The sequence below is a fragment of the Dasypus novemcinctus genome, chromosome 5 (genome assembly GCF_030445035.2).
Source record: "Dasypus novemcinctus isolate mDasNov1 chromosome 5, mDasNov1.1.hap2, whole genome shotgun sequence".
NCBI lineage: Eukaryota > Metazoa > Chordata > Mammalia > Cingulata > Dasypodidae > Dasypus > Dasypus novemcinctus.
In genome coordinates this window covers 161,315,103-161,337,206 of record NC_080677.1, presented here as the reverse complement: position 1 = coordinate 161,337,206, position 22,104 = coordinate 161,315,103, and the positions used below count along the sequence as shown (strand labels likewise).

The 22,104-nt window shown below is 43.1% G+C and overlaps 1 protein-coding gene across 1 annotated transcript in view; it reads right to left on the bottom strand.

Moving 5' to 3' along the window:
- The window catches only part of C5H10orf67 (chromosome 5 C10orf67 homolog), a 185,246-nt gene that overhangs the window by 118,517 nt on the left and 44,625 nt on the right, over positions 1-22,104 (bottom strand). Inside the window, exons 5-7 of the mRNA XM_071215493.1 lie at positions 10,206-10,361; positions 3,050-3,197; positions 1,865-1,923 (exon numbers count right to left, since the gene is read on the bottom strand). Of these exons, the coding sequence (XP_071071594.1) occupies positions 1,865-1,923; positions 3,050-3,197; positions 10,206-10,361 (363 nt within the window). The remainder of the gene's footprint in view (positions 1-1,864; positions 1,924-3,049; positions 3,198-10,205; positions 10,362-22,104) is intronic.

Sequence of the window (22,104 nt, the reverse complement as noted above, 5' to 3'; positions counted from 1 at the left end):
GGTCCCGGCATTTGCATACAAAGAAAAGAGACAGGATAAAAAAATAAACAAATTAGGGCTCTGCTTGTCTGTACTCTGTCTAGAAAAGTGCTGTCCAGTAGAAATATAATGTGAGCCATGTATGGAATTTTAAATTTTCTAGTGGCCATGGTTAAAAGGTTAAAATAAAAGCCAGAGGAATTAATCTTAACAATATATCTTATTTAATCTTGTTTACATCCCAAATACTATCATTTCCACATGCAATCAATATTAAAAATGACTGGTGAGCTATTTCACGTTTTATACTATGGCTTTGGTATCCAGGGTGTTATTTTTCACGTATGCCACACTTCAATTTGGGAGCTAAATTTTCACTGGAAAGGGGTTTAGTCTGTATCTAGGTTTCATAAAATGTGCAGATGAAAAAGTAGATTTGCATCCCCAAGTTATTCAGGTTATACATTTAAAAATTTCCAAAAATGGAGATGGGCAGTAATTTCACATTTAAATAGAAAATACTTAAAACTAAACCTGTTTAAAAATTCAGGTCCTCAGACGTTTTCGCCACGCTGCAGGTGCCCAGGAGCCACGTGCGGCCGGCTGCTCCTGCCAGGCAGTGGAGTCCTGGAAAGTTGAGGTGCTATCACTTGAAATAGTTAAGCCCACACCAGGTGCCTTCCTTTTTGATTGGGGACTTCATGGGGAGATTTTTTACTTTAATTTCTTATTGTGGCCTTCTCATATAGAGCTGTATGCTTACACAACTCATCTCGGCACGTGGTAGTGAAGTCTGAAAACCTTTACAGTAAACAGTTAAATAAAGAAGCTGGTCGTTGTTCCCCGGTAGGATATTAAGAGAAACTGGAAAGCTGAGATTTTGATTTTAATCTTAGAGTTTGATGCCAAGGAGGCTAAACTGTTCTGTCCACAAATTCTGCTATTATGTCTATCGGAATGGGCTGTATATTGCAAATGGGGTGAAGCCCCCAAAATGAAACCTTTCTGAAAACCTGTGATGGGCTCAGTAAACATAGAAAGTGTCTCCCAACCTGACCTATCAGTGTAGCCCTTTCTTTAAAATATATTGCCTTGAAGTAATTCTATCTCAATACCAAGAATATCCTGAACGCAAAATCAGACCTGGCTGGAACTGGAACCTAAACTTTGGCATGTGTTGCCATTTAAATTTAAATTAAAAAACTGAGAATCAATTCAGTTGCTGGAAAACATATTAAGTATATTTGGAAAACCCTGGGTATGTAATTCTACTTTTACACCTGTAAATTTCATGAAGTCTAAATACACTCTCGTTCTATTCATCACTCAAGGAGCAATTTTCTATGAGCCAGCACGTGCTCAGCCTAGGAATGGACCAGCATCCGAGATGGGTCTGGTCTCTGCCCTACAGCAGGAAGGGTGGGGTTTACTTCCGTCCTGCCACATTAGATGCCAAAAGAATTCCCTGCTCTATATACACATCTACTGGATCACATAAGTCCAGTTCATTCATCGGCAGAAAAATGAGGACAAAGCAGTACCTGATCTGAAAAGAAGCCAGCTCATTCTTCATACTGTAATTTTCCCACCACCACAAGCCCACCTTTGAACTTCCTGTGTAAGGTAATTTTTAGGTTCTTTATCAGCAAAAAGTAGATGCTCAATTATCCCAAATAAAAGAGGTATCTTCATACATTAATTAGGTTCCAAGACATACTTCTTATTCATTATCAGTCACTCTACCCACACAATGGGGAGAGGTTAAGTATATAAATCAACGCTTTCTTACATCCCAAGACAAGCTGGGCACAAGGTTACTTCGCCAATTGTGCTGATATTTCAATTTAAAAACGAGTCATTCATCAATGTAAAAAAGTTACAGTACCTTTTGAATGGTTTTATGATCCTTTTCTGCCACCTCTTTCAGACTTATAAATTCATCTTCTGTAAACAAAAGGAGAGAAAGGCCAACCATGAAATGACATGCGTGTGCCCGTATTCAGGCGGCGTGCTCAGGGCACGCCGCTCGCCACCGGCAGGCCTGCCGCACCCAGGGCCTGGCAGGCCCGTGACCTTCACCAGTGCCCTTGACATTCACAGCCTCCTCCCCGCTGCGCAGACGGCTGGTCAGATGGGAGTCAGGACTAAGTTCAAGATCCAAGCGTGGCTGAGGGCCGAGCCCAGCCGTGGGCACGTTTGCTGGGAGGCACAGCCGGAAGAGCCGGCACAAAGAGCTCGAGCAGGTGGCTCTAGGGGACTCACTAAGAACTGCCCAGACCTGGGAGACTCCTTGGAAGGGAAACGAAACCACGCTGGCACGGAACAGGTTTCCGTTCCAGGGATACTGCCATATAGCTGACTTTTGCCCTGCTTCCCTATGAATCTTTCAACCACTACTCACTGTTTTCCACACTGCAGATTAAGATCAACACTGTATCATCAACCAATGTACAAAGATCATAGCAAAGGGAACGAATCCCTTGAAGCAATCCCACGTGGGCATGTAAGTGCAACTGCTACCAATCAGTGTTTATGGGATTCGGGATTCATGATGGGGGTGGAAAGACTACAAATTTGTGTTTAAAAGTTGCCTCAGAAATTGAAGAAAATTAAGCAGCAGGCAGTAGCATAATTTTCTGAATGGTTATTTCCCCACAAAGTATATCTCAGAGCGCACACTTACATATCTAAACACGACAGAGTTTAGATGGTCAGTTAAGCATATGAAACAGAAATCAGCGTAAGTTTTATCCATTTCTAAGATTCGTAAATGAAGTAGAGCACTGCTTGGCATGTTTTTACAAACGCTATTGCTTGGCTTGAAAAGAAAGCTCAGGAGTACAACTGCAGATACCCTTGTTCCAAGCAAATCAATAGTGATTTATTTAACTCTTAAATAAATAAAATATCTTAAGTAAGAATCAAGGATGGCCCTCAGGTTGATCTTCTAAATGTAAACAGGCACGCAGATAACTAAGTGCACGTGCAACATTTGGTAAAAACAAACATTTACGAATTTTATGGCATGGCTATCGTGTAGATTTTCTCAAAACCGACTCCAAAATGTTACCTAATTCTGAATTCTCTTTCAGACTGATTCTCAGTTCTTCCTCGAGCTCTGCAATGACTTGAAGCAGCCTCTCATTTTCCACTCTGCATTCCAAACTTTCCTTTTCTGGGATGGTTTTTAAAGAGCTGGCCTCTCTGGCAAGGGTTTCCTGAAAGATGGGGAATTCCATATTTCTAAGCAGGGAGCCAAGGATTTGAATATGCGGCACAAAGACAACCCAGATACAGAAGAGCTATCATATAATTTTCTGAATTCTATTACACACTTACAATATGAATAGCGAGAAGGGAAGGGGCTAAGCCGTGCTTCGCGGGAAGAAAGGCTGCAGCGCGTTCTGTACAAAGACCACAGCCCATGGGGACATTTTATTGACAGGAATAATGCATATCATACTGTTCGTCTGCCCTCATCATCAAGGTCAATTCTTTACGGAGGCCGCGTCCGGGGAGGCAGCTGGGCCCTCCACCCACACTTCCCCCCGTGTGTCTGCAGCGCCGGCCGCCGTAACCAGGCAGGCTGGGGGCCCGTGGCCGGGCAGCACCGGGGGGTGGCAGCGAGCACGGTGCGGAGGGGGGTCTCCGCCTTTGTGGCACTCCCGGCATTAGCTGCGAGCGCTGCCAGTGTCGAGAGGAACACATCACATGTCAAGGCGGTGGCGTTTCCAGGCTGGGAGCCGCACGGCGTCCGTCAGGCACACGGATATCCACACAGTCGGTTTTCTGCTCGGTGCAGGAACCACCCAGTGGCAATTCATATTCTGAACATTAACGTGGCTTTGCATGCCTGTCACACTCGGGCCGTGCAGCCGTTTAATGCCATTGAAGACTTGGGTTTAAATCTCTATGCAAACAGCGATTACCTTGTAAGAAGGTTTCAGGATAACGTCCAACAAAAGACTTTAAAGTTATAGTTTTAGGAAAGCAAACTCATTTACATTTTTATTATGTGTGTCTTTTGTTTAAATCTTGCCACGTCCATTATGGTGCAGTCTTTTTCTTACGCAACTGAAGCTTGTTGGGACAGCGACTCTTTTTTTTTCCTTCTTCTTCTTCTTGTCTGTTTCAAAGCTATTGAAAACTTCTGAATATATTCCCTTACGGCTGTCTAGATTTTACTGCCCCACATTTTTAAAAAAATTAAGATGTGATGGACTGTGGAAGTGGGTGCAGAATTTTATTCTTCAACTACAGTGGGATATGAAACAGAATATACTGTCTCAAAATATTAAAAAGCATGCATAAAAATCATTCTGTTATTGTGCTAGAAGAGACTGAAGGCTCTATATACCTTGCTTCAAAATCTCCACCAAAACCAGAAATAGTTTTAACTTTTAAAGTAATCTTCAGGTAATTATAAACTACACTTTTTGTAGTTTTTATGCCTGTGAATAAACAAGAATAAAATCTCCCTCAAAACAAAGCCAAAAACCCTGCCTCTCAATATCCTCCTGGAATTATACTTTTACTTACATTTGGGACTATCTGGAAGTAGACTATTAAAATGTTCTCCTCTGTGATCATAATGGTTTGAATGGAAAAGAAATAGCTAGAATATTTTGTACTACGTTAATACTTTTAAAAATTGAGTAATCTACTTATGAAGTTAGTTATATCAAAGTTAATATTTAAAATAATTTTATTAAAGCTTGCATTAAGCTCCACTATAAATCTTCATGATTTTGACTTCCCATTCCGAACGAATTATTTTAGCCCAATTCATTCTCTTTTTAAATGTATTATTATTTTTGAGGTACCAGGGCCGGGGATTGAAACCTGGAGCTGGAGCTCAACCACTGAGCCACATCTGCTCCCCTGATTTGTTTTTTCATTTGTTTGCTGCTTGTTTCTTTCCTTTTTTGGAGGCACAGGGGACTGAACCCTGGACCTCCCGTGTGAGAAGCAGGCGCTCAACCGCTTCAGCCACATCCACTCCTTCACTCTTAAGTAATAAGAACAAATCCAGTAAGTAGTTAATAATCAAGACTGTTTTCTTGATAAGGGGAGAATCCCAGTCATTTATTTCTTGTCCAGCATTGTTCAGTTGGAAAGCATCACAGAACGTGTCTATAGACTAAAAAGACTTAAAGGAAATATGGCCTCCGGGGCTTAACCCACCTTTCCTAACCGGGGCAGGCGATGAGCATCCAGTGCATGACCTGACCAGCCGTTATCATAAGCCAAACGGGAGCTATTTGAATTAATCAGGTGGTGTGTAAAATGTGTTAAGTGGTAGCAGCTAACATCTAAACATGTTTTCTAAAAATCTCATAGGAAAGCCTCCAACAAGGAAAACACATTGAACGCAAGGGTGTTTCTCCCCACAGCCGCCCACAGCCCTGTTCCTGGGAGGTGAACCCTTAGCTCTGTCCCCACCATCTGTCAGCTGCAGGAACTGCAAGTAATTAGCTATTCAGATTCCCACAGCAATGAGGACACTCATTAGCAAAATGAACAAAGGGACAGCTCTGCCGCTCCCGTCATCTGTTCCACTCTGAGCAGCAGGTTTTGTGGCGGGGTCCCTCCTACCATCTGCCCACGGCACTGGTTTTGGCGTGCTGAAACCGTGAGGCGTCTTTAAAAGAAACTGTCTTAGTAACACAAGGGTAGGGAAGAAGGGGATGGCGAAAAGGTGGTGAGCGAGACGGAGCGATCTCTACGAGAGAGTGTATGCTCTGTGAACATTCTGGAACTTTAAATGCATAAAGGAACTTGCCAGCGTAAGGTTTTCCTATCCTATTGGGAAAATCAGTACAACTCAGGCGCTTCCCTAAACATCAACTGCTCCTTGTTAATTACACATAGAGTGGGCAAGCAGTCTAATCGGCTTCTGTGCTCTTTTGCTGGTGAAGATTCACAAAACGTGCAGAACGGAAGGTGTTCCCAGGCCTCAGAATCCCAGACTGAATCTTGGAAGAAGCAGTGCTGAAAGCGGGTGGGCCTTGCTGCTCAAACCTGGAGCTTGCTGGAAATGCAGGCTCTCAGGCCCCGCCCCAGACCTGGCAAGACCCCCAGGTGAGGCAAACACAGCAAAGCTGAGAAGAGCTGGTGGAGAGCACTTGGTGTGCCGCTTCCGCGAGCTCTGGCCCCTGCAGCCTCTGTCTACCTCTCCGTGTGATCCCGGGTGGGGGGGGAATGGGGTTCTGCTGCATGCATGCCCATGACAGTTTCAGGGGGAAGAGCAGGTGCTTTCCCAATGAGTGACAAGCGGCAAAGAGGCTCCCTGGGGCTGCGGGGCCCTGCAGAGCTGACGTTCTTGAATGACAGCTCTGTTTCGGAGTTGTCAGCAACAAGCAGACATGCTCACCCATGGAAGGCGGGTGCAAGGCGGTTGCACGGCTCCTCTGTGTGGGGGTACGAAAGAAACACGAAAAGTCTATTCAAAGTGACAACTCCACTTGAAATTAAAATACATGTGCGCGCACACACGCAAAAGCACATACACACACAGAGACGTTTCTGCGTATGTATCCAGACAGGCTAAGCTCCTTCATGTTCTCAAAAGGATTTGTTGGCATAAAGCTTGAAGCCTGATAACCACAGTGTTGTGCAGTTAATTCACTTTGGTTTCCCACCAAACAAAACCCGAAAAGCTCACCCCCTTTCGTAAAGTTGCTCTGGGAAAATGCAACAAAAAAAGTCCGTTCTGTTCTGATCTTCGGTAACTTGAAGAGCTCCCTTGCCTGAGTTCCATGCTGAAATAAATGTAATGTAAGCTAGCTGTTTATTAAATTATATTAGACTTTCCTTTTTCTATTACATTCTTGTCAAAGATCTGAGAAAGATACTCTGACTACTTATGAGCCGTAAAGCTATTTTTGCTATTTTATCATCCTTGAGAAAAAATGTTTTCCTATTGCTTGTTTTGTTTAAAGTTTTTTCCAAGTTATTTCCTTTGCTGTTTTGTAATTTTCAAATTGTTTCTCTAAATTCTGTGTTCTCAATCTGATTTCGGATACTGGGTGTGTCAAGGTTTGTTTTAGACCAGTAGAGGGGGCCGTTGGACAAGATGAACTTTCAAATCAAAAAGCAGCTACATCATCTAGAATTTAAAGGGCTTAGAGAAGGGAAAAGCTTATTTTCCATGAGTTTATTTTATGTAATCCTTGATCTGCTTCTGTGGCGTTCACATCTGTGCTCTTGAAAGGTACACCAGCACAGCTCTGCATTGCCTTCCACCCAGACAAGAAACGAGGGACACTCCTTTTGTTGGGGTCCCCAGAAGGTGGGAGGAACCTGTACACCCAGCTATCAGAGGCCCCTCATTCTCTTCAAATCTGATGGTGTTGACAGAAATTCTGATGTAGTCTGCTTGGGCATGAGGGCATTTTGGATGTCACCCTGGGCTTATGCACAAGCAGGACGGTGCCTCCCACTTACTGTCCCTCACAAGAGCTGGCCATCATCGCTCTTTTCCCAGAACATCCAGATAGAGGAGCTGGGAGTTTGTGGCGAGCCCTTAGAGATGGCAGCGTGTCACCAAGGGTCCCTTTAGTTGGCGGAAGGAGCTCTAGTATTCGACTGGGCTAAGCACAGAGGTCTGTGTTCAGTCCATCTCCCGGACCGTAAACCAGATGGTCCTTAGAACTTGCGCTTCCTCTATTAATGATAACTAGAATTTATATGCTGGCTTTCTTCAGAGAACTCAGCACAACAGGCATCCTTTTTGTAACCCTTTGCCTTGGTCAGGCAGGTCTCACTTTCCATTTCACAGGTGGGAAATAAATGAATCAAAACTCCCTTACCACATCTCTGCAGAATGACTTTGGCCAGCACAACATTCAAAGCCAAAGTTATGATAGTTTTTTGCCTTTTTTCATTGAATTAGGTTCTCCAAAATATAAGAATATTTGTAGATACCCAGGAGAAGTTTAAAGAAAAGTAAACACAATAACTGGGTATGCCTCCTATTCCAAAACAATCTAAACATATAAAAAGAATTAATACCCAATTTTATTAGGTATTTGTTAGTGATACTTAATATTACATGGCTTAGAAAGTGCCCAGTTGTTTTTCTTAAGAACATAACAAATCCTAACAAAGTAAACAAAACAAATACTCCTTCACAGATTGGTAAACAGGTCCTTTAGCATGGTGCTTGATCAAACTCTTTTATCTCTTATAACTTGCACTTTTGTGGTTTTTTAAAATTTATTTCTCTCCCCCCCAGCCTCCCCCTCCCCCTTGTCTGCTCTCTGTGTCCATTTGCTGCACATTCTTCTTTGTCCACTCCTGTTGTTGTCTGTTGTTGTCAGTTGTCGTCAGCGGCAGGTACTTTGTTTCTGTGTCTCCTTTTGCTGCATCATCTTGTTGTGCCAGCTCTCCGTGTGTGCAGTGCCATTCCAGGGCAGGTCAAACTTTCTTTCACGCTGGGTGGCTCTCCTTACGGGGTGCACTCCTTGTGCGTGGGGCTTCCCTATGCGGGGGACACCCCTGAGTGGCAGGGCACTCCTTGCACGCATCAGCACTGCGCAGGGGCCAGCTCCACATGGGTCAAGGAGGCCCGGGGTCTGAACCGTGGACCTCCCATGTGGTAGATGGACGCCCTAACCACTGGGCCAAGTCTGCTTCCCATAATGTGCACTTTTGAATAAGATTTCTAGTTTAGGACTGAGAGGAACCATAGATAAAATTTAAAAGGATCATCAATCCATAAGTGTTTCTTACCAGCGTTAATGCCTTGATGTATAACTTTCCACACTTTCTTTGTGCCTATTGATTTATGCACACATCAATATTTATATGTGCAGACATAAACATGTTTATCAATACATTACTATCACATAATTACACATTATATACACATCTTAATTCCCACCTTTGATTCTTCCTGTTAGCATTTAAAGCTCCACCTCCTCCCATGGGCTCACACCCCATCTTTGCCCTAGTAGCTGGGAGACGGCACAAAGCTATGTGTGTACCTGCACTGCTGTCTCTTCTGGAATCAGGTCTGTGACTGTGGGAAGTGATCCTCTGGGTGAAGCAACTGCTGGTTGACGTTTGGTAGATTTTTATTACTCCTGGATCTCGGCATCTCCGCCAGCCTCTCTTAATCAACCCAGCATCTTCTTGTTCTTAGAACCTAATAATCAGAGACCCTCTGTCTCTAGACTGTGACTGGACCCAAGAGAGCAGGTGGCTCAGGGCTTACATTGAGATGAGTGGGACTCGCCCTCAGGGTCTACGCTGCCTAGAGCCCTTTGAGTTCTCTGGGACAGGAGTTCGGGCCCTCCTTTCTCTCTCCTTCACCAATCCGCACCTCCCCACCCCCACCCAGCCTCCATCAATCCCATGTGTAAGCAGTAAAGCAGCTCCTGGGGCCCTCTGAGCAGGGAGAGTTGGGGAAACGTTTTCCTTCTTGACATTTCGATTCGAAAGTCATCCTGTTTCAGGTTGGCTTCTGGGGCTCCTCTGACTTGAGGGAAGTTAGCTTTTCATCTTTCAAACTATTTGGGAGTCTTCAGAATTGAAAAAACAACAACAGGGAAACGGACTTGGCCCAGTGGTTAGGGCGTCCGTCTACCACATGGGAGGTCCACGGTTCAAACCCCAGACCTCCTTGACCCGTGTGGAGCTGGCCCATGCGCAGTGCTGATGCGCGCAAGGAGTGCCCTGCCATGCTGGGGTGTCCCCTGCGTAGGGGAGCCCCACGTGCAAAGAGTGCACCCCGTAAGGAGAGCCGCCCAGCACGAAAGAAAGTGCAGCCTGCCCAGGAATGGCGCCGCCCACACTTCCCACGCTACTGACGACAACAGAAGCGGACAAAGAAACAAGACGCAGCAAATAGACACAGAGAACAGACAACCAGGGGAGGGGGGGAATTAAATAAATAAATCTTAAAACAATAACAACAGCAACAACAACAACAACACAACCCTATGTATTTTCTCTTTGTGACTGGGAAAATGTTTGCAGTGAAAAGCAGGTTATTTTATTTCTATTATAAATTAAAAATTAAGAACATTTAAATTGATCCTACTTATAACTACTATGGGTTTTCTAGAATGTACCATCGAGGGGGAAAGTGTTGGACTGGTTTTTGCTTTGGGGACTAGAGAGTGAATCAACTGAATTTCCCTTATTCTTAACCCAAGCTCTTAGCTAATTATTAATTTATTTACATATATTAAAATTAACTATTCTTCGCCTTTGAAACTTACAAATTTTTGAAATGCACTGTCTTCATATTGTTCTAGTTCCTCTTTTAATGCCTTAATAAGTTCTTCTCTCTCCTTTAGTTTTCGTGACAAAACATTAATTTTGACAGAAACTGAGTCTTGCAAAGGAGCCTTCTCTTCTTCTACCTCAAAGAATTGCTGGGGAAAGAAATAATTAAAAATCAGACACTAAGCTAATGGCACCAGAAAACATTTGTGTTTTATCTAAGCTATTGTCTTCTAAAATTATTTTTTTAACATGCACATATTGTTAGTAAATAATACATTTACATTAGAGGATATGCTAAGATATCATGCAATCTAAAATGGCATTATCCCATAAAACACAAAGCATATTATATTCTTCTAACGCATCAGCCAAGCAAACAATAATAGTAAATCCTAATAGCAAATTTATATCATGATTTGTAAATGTCTTATTTCAGTTTCTCTCTAGAAGGGAAGATAGCAAAAATGTGAATATGTAAAAAGATGTAAATACCAATGGGCCATTAATTCCCTCAATGGCTTGGGATAGAGTCGTAGGGAAAAGAAGGACCATTTCCTGGCAATCTGCTGGAAGTCTCTAGGTGTGTCCCTCAGTGGAGTTGTTCCTCAGAACTGTACCTCAAACCCAAATGAGGGACAATGGAGGGGACGATGGCATTGGAGTAAGGACAGCAGGGCTCAACACTCTTACAAAAATGGTGGAGGAAGGGCAGAAGCTCTGAGAGGGAGCTGCTTTGGGGATTTGTAGATCAGGAGAGTGCCGAGCCATCGTCCGGGAGGGAGAGATGAAGAGGCCAAAACAAAAACCATGAGATACTCACCCCCATGGCTGGGAGTGGCACCCACCCCCACCCTCGAGGCAAACAGCCTGAGTAAAGCCTGTGGCCCGACGTGACCAACTGAGAGGGAAATGGATATGTTCTTCCCAGGAAAAAGGAGGGTGTGGCAGAGGGCTGGGAGTGGTTTCTCTTCAGTGGGTTTGCACAACAGGAGCCCACTTTGGATTGTGGCTCTGCCAGTCCAGAAACACAAGCAAGTGGAGTGTGAAAGAGTCATTTCTGTGGGACGGTTCACTGAAGAGCACCATCTGCTGGCAGGCCAGAAAAGTGAAGGGAGAAAAAAGCTTCTTGGAGTCTCTCATGTCCCTATCCCCAGACAGCCTTGGATTGGGTCTGCATCCCATTAGTGGGTCCCTGACCCTGTCTTAGTAACTTAACAAGGGCAATTTTAAAGATTTAGAATAAGTTGAACTAAAAATCAAAGAAAAGCCATGAAACAAAACCTCTAGGCAAGAGAGAGAATGTTACCATTGGATAAATTGCCAACATAAAGAGATTCCTAGACATCAGCAAACTATTACAAGCCATACTAAGAAACAGGAAGATATGGTTAAAGGAAGAACTTAAGCATCCTGATGGGATACAGGATTTAAGACAACTAATGAAAGATGTTCACACAAATCTCCTAAATCCATTCAAGGAGTTGAAGGAAAATATGGCTAAAGAGATAAAAGATATTAAGAAGACACTGGGTGAGCATAAAGAAGAATCTGAAAACTTGCAAGAAAAAGTAACAGATCTAATGGGAATGAAAAACAATAGATGCGATTAAAGAGGGAAGCAGATTTGGCCCAGTGGTTAGGGCGTCTGTCTACCACATGGGAGGTCCACAGTTCAAACCCCCGGCCTCCTGACCCATGTGGAGCTGGCCCATGTGCAGTGCTGATGCATGCGAGGAGTGCCCTGCCACACAGGGTTGTCCCCGTGCAGGGGAGCCCCATGCACAAGGAGTGCGCCCCATAAGAAGAGCTGCCCACTGTGAAAGAAAGTTTGGCCTGCCCAGGAATGGTGCAACACACACGGAAAGCTGACACAACAAGATGACACAACAAAAAGAACACAGATTCCCATGCCACTGACAACAACAGAAGCGGACAAAGAACATGCAGCAAATAGACACAGAGAACAGACAACTGGGGTGGGGGGGCAATGGAGAAGGGGAGAGAAATAAATAAATAAATAAATCTTTTTAAAAATACATTAAAGGCTTGTAACAACACATTTAAATTGGCTGAGGACAGAATAAATGAATTAGAGTACAGAGCATCTGAACTCAAATGTCAATGCCAGAGACAAAGAGAATTCTGAAAGCAGCAAGAGAAAAACAACTCATCATATACAAGGCATGCTCAATAAGACTAAGTTCTGATTTCTCATCAGGAACCATGGAGGCAAGAAGGCAGTGTTATGATATATTTAAGATACTAAAAGAACAAAATTGCCAGCCAAGAATTCTTTATCCAGCAAAACTGTCTTTCAGCAATGAGGGTGAGTTTAAAGTCTGCACAGATAAACAGAAACTGAGAGAATTTGTCACCAAGAGACTAGACTTACAAGAAATTCTAAAGAGAGCACTGCAGCCTGAAAGGAAAAGGAAGGAAAGAGAGACTTGGAGAAGAGTGTAGGAATGAAGATTATTAGTAAGGGTAACTAAAAGGGTAAAAGAATTACAATAGTAAGACATGACAACAGAAAAGCAACAGAAAGACATGTCAAAGTAGGTAATGACTTTACAGTAACAATATTGAATGTTAATGAATTGAACTCCTCAATCAAAAGACACAGACACTGTTATAAGACATGAAAAAGGCAATTTTATAGTAATGAAAGAGCAAATCACTAGGAATAAATAGCAAAAATAAATATTTATGCACTTAACCTGGGTGCCCCAAAATATGTGAGGCAAACACAAGCAAAACAAGGGTATATCTACATAGGTATATCTACAATAATAGTTGGAAACTTCAGTACACCACTCTCATCAATGGGTAGAACATCTAGACAGAGGATAAAAGAGACAGAGTTTGAATAATTTAATAAATAACTAGACCTAAAAGATATTTACAGAATGTTACAACCCAAAATAGCAGGATATACATTCTTCTCAAGTGTTCAAGAATCTTTCTCCGGGAGAGACCATATGTTGGGTCATAAGTCAGATCTCAATAAATTTAAAAACATTGAAATTACACAAAGCACTTTCTTTGATCCCTATGGAATAAAACTAGAAATTAAGGAGCAGAAAAAGGGAAAATTCACAAATATATGGAGATTAAACAACACTAAATGGGCTATTTAAATTCCTAAATAATAAGAGGGTCAAAGAGAAATTGCGGGAAGTGGACTTGGCCCAGTGGTTAGGGCGCCCGTCTACCACATGGGAGGTCCGTGGTTGAAACCCTGGGCCTCCTTGACCTGTGTGGAGCTGGCCCATGTGCAGTGCTGATGCGTGCAAGGAGTGCCCTGCCATGCAGGGGTGTCCCCCACATAGGGGAACCCCACGCGCAAGGAGTGTGCCCTGTAAGGACAGGCACCCAGTGGGAAAGAAAGTGCAGCCTGCCCAGGAATGGTGCCACCCACACGGAGAGCTGACACAGCAAGATGATGCAACAAAAAGAAACACAGATTCCCATACCACTGACAACAACAGAAGCAGACAAAGAAGAAAACACAGCAAATAGACACAGAGAACAGACAACCAGGGTGGGGGGGAAGGGGAAATAAAGAAATAAATAAATCTTTTTTTTTTAAATAAAGATTTTATTTGTTTGTTTGTTTGTTTATCTTCCCTTCCCCCCCCCCCTGCCCCAGTTGTCTGTTCTCTGTGTCTATTTGCTGCATCTTCTTTGCCCACTTCTGTTGTTGTCAGCGGCATGGGAATCTGTGTTTCTTTTTCTTGTGTAACCTTGTTGTGTCAGCTCTCCGTGTGTGCGGCACCATTCCTGGGCTGGCTGCACTTTCTTTCATGCTGGGCGGCTCTCCTTATGGGGCGCACTCCTTACCTGTGGGGCTCCCCAACATGGGGGTCACCCCTGCGTGGCACGGCACTCCTTGCGCGCATCAGCACTGTGCATGGGCCAGCTCCACACGGGTCAAGGAAGCCTGGGGTTTGAACCGCGGACCTCCCATGTGGTAGACGGACGCCCTAACCCTGGGCCAAGTCCGCCGCCCTAAATCTTTTTTTAAAAAAAGAAGAAATTGCAAGAGAATTCAGTAAATACCTCAAGGCAAAAGAAAATAAGAACACAGCATATTAAAACTAATGGGATGCAGTGAAGGTAGTATTGAGAGGGAAATTTATAGCCCTCAATGCTTACATTAAAAAAGTAGAGAGCTAAAATAAAAAAACCTAATGGCCCACCTGGAGAAACTAGAGAAAGAACAGCAAAGTGATCCCAAAGCAAGCAGAAGGACTGAAATAACAAAGATTAGAGCAGAAATAAATGAAATGGAGAATAAAAAGCAATAGGGAGTATCAACAAAACCAAAAGACGGTTCTTTGAGAAGATCAACAAAATTGATCAACACTTAGCTAGACTGACAAAGAAAAGAAGAGAGAAGATGAGAATAAATGAAATCAGAAACAAGAGGGGGAATTTTACCACTGACTCCAATGAAATAAAAGAGATCATAAGAGGATACTATGAACAACTAAACTAGACAACATGAACTAAACTAGACAACATAGATCAAATGGACAAATTTTTAGAAACACACAACCTACTACAAGCATAGGAGAAATAGAAGACCTCAACAAATTATTCACAAGTAAAGAATTGACACAGTCATCAAAAACTCCCCAAAATAAAAAGCCCAGGAGTGGATGGCTTCACAGTTGAATTCTACCAATTATGTAAAGAAGATCTAATACCAATCTTGCTCAAACTCTTCCAAAAAATTGAACAGGAGGGAACACTACCAAACTCATTTTATGAAGCCAACATCCTCCTAATACCAAATCTAGATAAATATATTATAAAAAAAGAACATTACAGACCTATTTCTTTAATGAATATAGATGCAAAAATCCTCAACAATATACTTGCTAACCATATGCAATCATATTAAAAGAATATACATTATGATCAAGTGGATTTTATTCCAGATATGCAAGAGTGATTCAACACAAGAAAATCAATCCGTATAATACAACACATTAATAAATCGAAGAAGAAAAACCACATAATCATCTTGATTGACACAGAAAAGGCATATGAAAAAACCCAGCATCCTTTCTTGACAAAAACTCTCTGAAAGACTGCTCTAGAAGGAAACTTTCTCAACAAGATAAAGTGCACATATGCAATATCCATAGCTAACATTGTACTCAATGGTGAAAGGGTGAAAGCTTGCCCAATGAGATCAAGAACAAGACAAGGATGCCCACTGTCACTACTGTTACTCAATATTGTGCTAGAAGTTCTAACTAGGGCAATTAGGTGAGAAAAAGAAATAAAAAGGAAGAAGTAAATCTTTCACTATTTGCTGGTGATATGACCCAATAACTAGAAAATCTCAAAAAAAATCCGTAACAAAGCTACAAAAGCTAATAAACAAGTTCAGCAAAGTGTAGGGATAGAAGATTAATACACAAAAATCAGTAGTATATTTTTGAGCAATCAGAGGAAGAAGTCAGGAAAAAATTTCCATTTACAATAGCTACTAAAATAATAAAATATTTAGGAATAAACTTAACCAAGGATGTAAAGGACCTGCATTCCAAAAACTGCAAAACATTGCTAAAAGAAGTGAAAGAAGACATAAATAAATGGAAGAACATTCTGTGTTCATGGATTGGAAGACTAAATATCATTAAGATGTCAGTTTTACCCAAATTGATTTACAGATTCAATGTAATTCCAATAAAATTTCCAACAACCCTTTTTTAAGAAATGGAAAAGATAATTATTAAATTTATTTGGAAGGGTCAGGGGCCTCAAATAGCTAAAAATATCTTTAAGAAAAAGAACAAAGTTGGAGGACTCTCACTTCCTGACATTAAATCATATTACTTAGCTACAGTGGTACTGGCATAAAGATAGACATATTGACCAATGGAATTGACTTGAGAGTTCAGAAATAGACTTTTAAACCTATGACCAAGTGATTTTTGATAGGGCTCTCAAAGTCACCCTTTCTGGGTCAGAACTGTCTATTCAATAAATGGTGCTGGGAAAATTGGATACCCATAGCTGAAAGAAAGAAAGAGGACCCTATCTCATAACTTATACAAAAATTAATTCAAAATGGATCAACGACCTCAATAGGAAAACTGGAACTGTAAAACTCCTTGGAGAAAATGTAAGGAAACGTCTTCAAAACCTTGTGGTAAGTGGTGGTTTCTTAATCCTTATACCCAAAGCAAGAGCAATGAAAGAAAAAAATGGATAAATGGGACCTCCTCAAAATGAAACATTTTTGCACTTCAAATGACTCTGTCAAGAAGGTAAAAAGGCAGCCATTTTGAATGTAGCATTTAAAAGAAAACAAAGGGAAAAAAAGGTAGCCGACTCAATGGGAGAAATTTTTGGAAACCACATATTCTATAAGGGTTTGATTTCCATCTTACATAAAGAGATAATACCACTCAATGAAAAAAAGACAAGAACCCCAATCAAAAAATGGGCAAAAGGCCTGAATAGATAGTCTTCCAAAGAGGAAATACAACTGGCCAAAAAGCACATGAAAAAATATTCGACATCACTAGCTATTAGGGAAATGTGGATCAAAACTACAGCAAACTATCATTTCACACCTTATAAAATGGCCATTATTTAAAAACAAACAAAACTACATATGCTGGAGAGGATGTGGAGAAACAGGGACACTCCTCCGCTGCTGGTGGGAATGTAGAGTGGTGCAGCCTCTGAGGAGGATAGTTTTGGTGGTTCCACAGGAGCTAAATATAGATCTGTCCATGATGGGGCAATCCTGCTACCAGGGAACATACTCAGAAGAACTGAAAGCAGGAATGTGAACAGGTATTTGCACACCAATGTTTACAGCAGAAGTAGTCATAGTTGCTAAAAGATGGCGACACATAGGATGAAATACTATTTAGCTGTAATAAGAAATCAAGTCAGGATGCATATGACAACAGGAATGAACCTTGCAGATACAATGTTGAATGAAATAAGCCTAGATACAAAAAGACAAATGTTGTGTGGTCTCACTAATACGAACTATATAAGATGAATAAACTCACGGAATTAAACTCTAGAGTGTAGGTTACCAGGAGATAGAACGAGGGTTGAGAAGGGGGTGCTGATGCCGAGCATAGGTAGAATTTTTAGTAAGGCTGTTTGTAACTAAGTGGAAATGGATAGAGTTGAGGGTAACAATGTATAGTGAGTATAACTAACACTGATGATTTATAAATGGGATTGTGGCTGGAAGGGGACGTCTGGGGACATAAATGTCAGTAGGAAGAAAGCTACAGGATAACCTAGGGGCTGAATGATACAGGTGAGCCTGGAGGTGGAGGATGACTGTGGTTAATACAAAAACAAGAACGCTCTCCCATGAGCTAGAGCAAATGTACATCACTATTGCGAAGTGCTAAGACTACAATGACACATGGGAAAACTACAACTAATTTAACTTTTGAATGGTAGTTAACAGCAATAGGATAATATTTTTGCATCAGTGGGTTTTTTGCATCAGGGTTAACAATACGGGGGTATAAGGGGGAATGGGATTTTTCCTTTTGGAGTAATGAAAATGTAAAATTGACTGAGGTGATGACAGCCCAACCTGTGATGAAACAGAGCCACTGCGTGTACACTTTGGGTGAACTATAGAAGGCAAGGTACCATGTAACACAGTGAACTCTAGGTGGAAAATGGAGTGTGGTTAACAGTACAAAAATGAGAATGCTCACTCATGAACTAAAACAAATACACAGTACTGATACATAGTGCTAACTACAAGGTGGTTTATGGGGAAATTACACCAAGTGTAAGCGATGGACTACAGTTCCCAGAATATTTTAATGATGTTTTTTGTCATTTGCATCAAATTTCCCACAACAAAGCAAGGTGTTGATGGTGGGGTGATGTGTGGGGATCCTGTGTATGATGCACGATTGTTTTGTAAACTTACAACTTCTCTAATTAAAAGAACACGAAACCCAAATGATTACAAAGTATTGTCAGTGCACTTAATATGAAAGAATTGTCCACTTAAAATGATAAAAACAGATTTTATGCTATGTTTATTTTATCATAATTAAATTAAAAATAATTAAATAAATTTGTTTTTAAAAAGTAAGAAACACTTTAGAAATGGAATGCTGTTACTTACTCCCAGCATATAAAAATCTCACTTCAACACTGGCTTGCAAAATAACGCTGTCAATTTTGGATTTTTCTAGGCATTGTAGAAGAATGGTTTTACTTTTATTATTTGTTCATTACTGATATATTCAGGCCCATCAACATGCACAAGAAATAGTGTAAAACCTGATAATACCTGCTGATAGACTTAATATTAATTACAAAGTAAAATTGTTCTATTATATGAGGGATGCCAATAAACTGCACAAAAATAATATATAATATTATATATTCAGGTACTGTTATTATATAGACAGTGCTGAGGTAGAATTAAGAATTAGGCCAGGAACACAACATACCCTGTGCTAAAGGAAATCTCTGGACATGAATATGCAGCAGAATTAGAAGGAGTGAGAAGGAATGACCTCGATGGCACGACCAGGGCTAAGAAATGAATGCTTTTTTTTCTTTTTTCTTTTTTTTTTTTTAATGTTACATTAAAAAAATATGAGGTCCCCATATACCCCGCATCCCCCTCACCCCACTCCTCCCCCCATAACAACAACCTTCTCCATCATCATGAGACATTCATTGCACTTGGCGATACATCTCTGAGCACCGCTGCACCTCATGGTCAATGGTCCACACCATAGCCCACACTCTCCCACAGTCCACCCAGTGGGCCATGGGAGGACATACAATGTCCACTAACTGTCCCTGCAGCACCACCCAGGACAACTCCAAGTCCGAAAAACGCCCCCACATCACATCTCTTCCTCCCACTCCCTACGCCCAGCAGCCACCATGGCCACTTTCTCCACACCAATGCCACATTTTCTTCGATTACTAATCACAATAGTTCATGAATAGAATATTAGTAAGTCTGCTCTAATCCATACTCTATTCCTCCATCCTGTGGACCCTAGAATGGCCATGTCCACTCCACATCTATATCAAGAGGGGCTTCGATTCCACATGGACGCTGGATGCAATCCTCCTGCTTGCAGTTGTAGGCACTCTTGGCTCCATGGTGTGGTGGTTGACCTTCACCTCCATAAAGAACAGCGGTGATTACGTAGATGGTACCTTCGGTGCTTGTGGGGGTCGACAGGAAACACTCTGCTGGGCTCAAGGCCCTTTTCCCCACCAGCGCCCGGGCTGTGTCCCTGGCATCTCAAATGGGACAGGTCCAAACAGAACCAGCACCTCCACGGTCCCCCTAACTGCCCCCCAGCGTGGCAGCAGCACAGCCAGAAGCCCGGGGGTCCTTTAAGTCCCTTCCTCTCCTGCCCTAACTCACCTGATCCCTTCGATCCCTTCGCTCTCCCCCAAGCCCTCCACGCCCTTCCTTGGTCCACGCTGCCCTCACTGGCTCCCTGGACCCGCGCAGTCCCCGCCAGGCCGCCCGGCCTCTGCCTGGCCCTCCCCCAAGGCTCCTCGCGGTGGCCAAGGCCGCCCTCCTAAGGGCAGCTGTCCCCGTCCCCGCACCGTCAAGCTCAGCCCCAGCGTGGCTGGTTAGGATGGGGCCCCCGCCCTGCCCGTCTTCTGTCCCCAAAGCAGGCACCTCATCCGAACCGACGCTCCGCAGGCCAGGCTTTCAGGGGCCCCCACCCAAGTGCTCGGCTGCTCCCGGCCCACCCGGCCGGCCCTGGAGCCATGGGCTGCAGACCAGCCCTGTGGTGGGGGGCCCTGGAGCAGGGGCTCCCGCCCTGTGCCTCCATTTCACCACCTGGAAAATGGGACGACGACTACCACAACCAGAGCTGAACTGTGAGACTGAAACAGGGTAACACCAACAGTTAGGGCAGAGTCCACACGCAGCCAGCGCCTGGCAGTGGGACGTCGGGGTCATGTCTACATCTATATACCTCTATGCTTACGTCTGCCTGTCTATAAATCTACATCTACGTCTATATACATCGATGCTTACAGCTGCCTGTCTGTAAATCTACATCTACATCTATATACATCGATGCTTACAGCTGCCTGTCTGTAAATCTATGTCTATGTCTGTATACATCTATGCTTACATCTGTGTGTCTATAAATCTACATCTATATACCTCAATGCTTACATTTGCCTGTCTATATATCTACATCTGTCTATTTGGCCATGTCTGTGTCTACATCTCTGTCTTGTTCTCTATGTTTCTGTCTGTATATATATGTTCACATCTGACTGTCTCAGGTCTATGTCTCTATGTCTATGTCTGTATATATAAGTTTACATCTGACCGCCTATCTCTCCATGTCTGTGTCTATAAGTCTGTCTCTATCTGTGCATATACATGCACATGTAAGTTTATACCTGACTATATATCTATATCTACGTCTATACATACATCTATGTTTACATTTGTCTGTCTATGTACCGATGTCTGTCTCTACAGCCAGACCTAGGTCTCTAAGTCTATGTCCGTATAGATATGTTTACATCTGGCTGCCCTATGTCTGTCTATATGTTTCTATGTCTGTATGTCTGTACGTATAAGCTTACCTGACTGCCTACACATCCCCATCGGTGTCTCTATGTCTATCCATGTCGCATCTGTATCTCTGTTCAGATCTACCTCTGTGTCTTCATCGACATCTAACCTACATCCCTCCCTGTCTCACTATACACTGCCACCAGCACCTCCAGTCCCAATCCATCTCCGCAGTGCTGATGACGTCCTCTCCATGCTGCAGCCCTTCCGTGGAGGAAGGACACTGGCTCCCGGAATCCTCGATGCGGCTTGTCCATGTGCTCGAGCCCCCTTAAGCAGTGGGTCTCACCTCCTGTCCACCTGGTGCCTCTGAGAGCTGGGCCCTGGCACAGGGGACAGGGCGCAGGAGGCAGGGGCATGCCTTTGGCCTCTGAATCCACAATGGCAAGATTTTACTTTGGTCTTGCAAGAAAACTTAATATTTGTATTTTAATTTTTCCTTCTGCATTTGAAAGTATTCAAAGGGCTTGTATTCAACCTGGGGATATCTGTACTGAAGGTTTTTTATTAGTGGAGCAGTTTTGCAATGCCATTTGGCCTCAACTATAAAACTTCTTGATAGACAATATGGGACAACACAGCTGGACACAATCTGGGGTGAGAGATAGACCCGGAGGGAAATTGGCAGTACTGGATAGAAAGTGACCCTGTATCCAACACTTACCCTCTTAACCCAAAGCAGGGTCTTCTGGGGCAAAATCTACGCCGTGCCCAGCGGTCTCGGTATCCCCAGATACCCCAGATACCAGAAACCAGCAGCGGCTGGTTTCGGGGGAGGCAGCTCATTATGAAGGTGGGAGCAGGACTTTCCTAAGAGCAGCCATCCGCTCTCCCCACGGGGCTCAGACGTACCCCTAGTCGGTCACAGGCTAAAAGGCTAAGAGACGGAGAAGGTCGGGGAATGCCGCCTCCTTCTGCAAGGAGGGGGGCCTTTAGCGTGGCCTCCTGGCTTCTCTCCATTCAGTTACCTGGCTTGTGACCTTGGGAGGAGAACCTGACACACGGGGCCAGCCCGGCCTTTTCCCATTTCCTCTGGGCCAAGCGTCGCTGGGTACACGTTGCGCCCCCTTCCAGCTCAGGACGAGGCAGGCCTTAGGTCTCCTACCTCACTGTGGCTAGGAAGGTTATTTTGGTCTCAATTCTTTTGGTCTTGCAAGAAGATTTAATACTCGTATTTGAATTTTTCCTTTGGTATTTGTATGTAGAAAGGGGCTTATTTTCAAAGGTGGGGCAAACGGTGTCATGGGCTTTTCACTCCACAGGAGACATTCCCCGGGGGAGAGAGTATTCCAGCA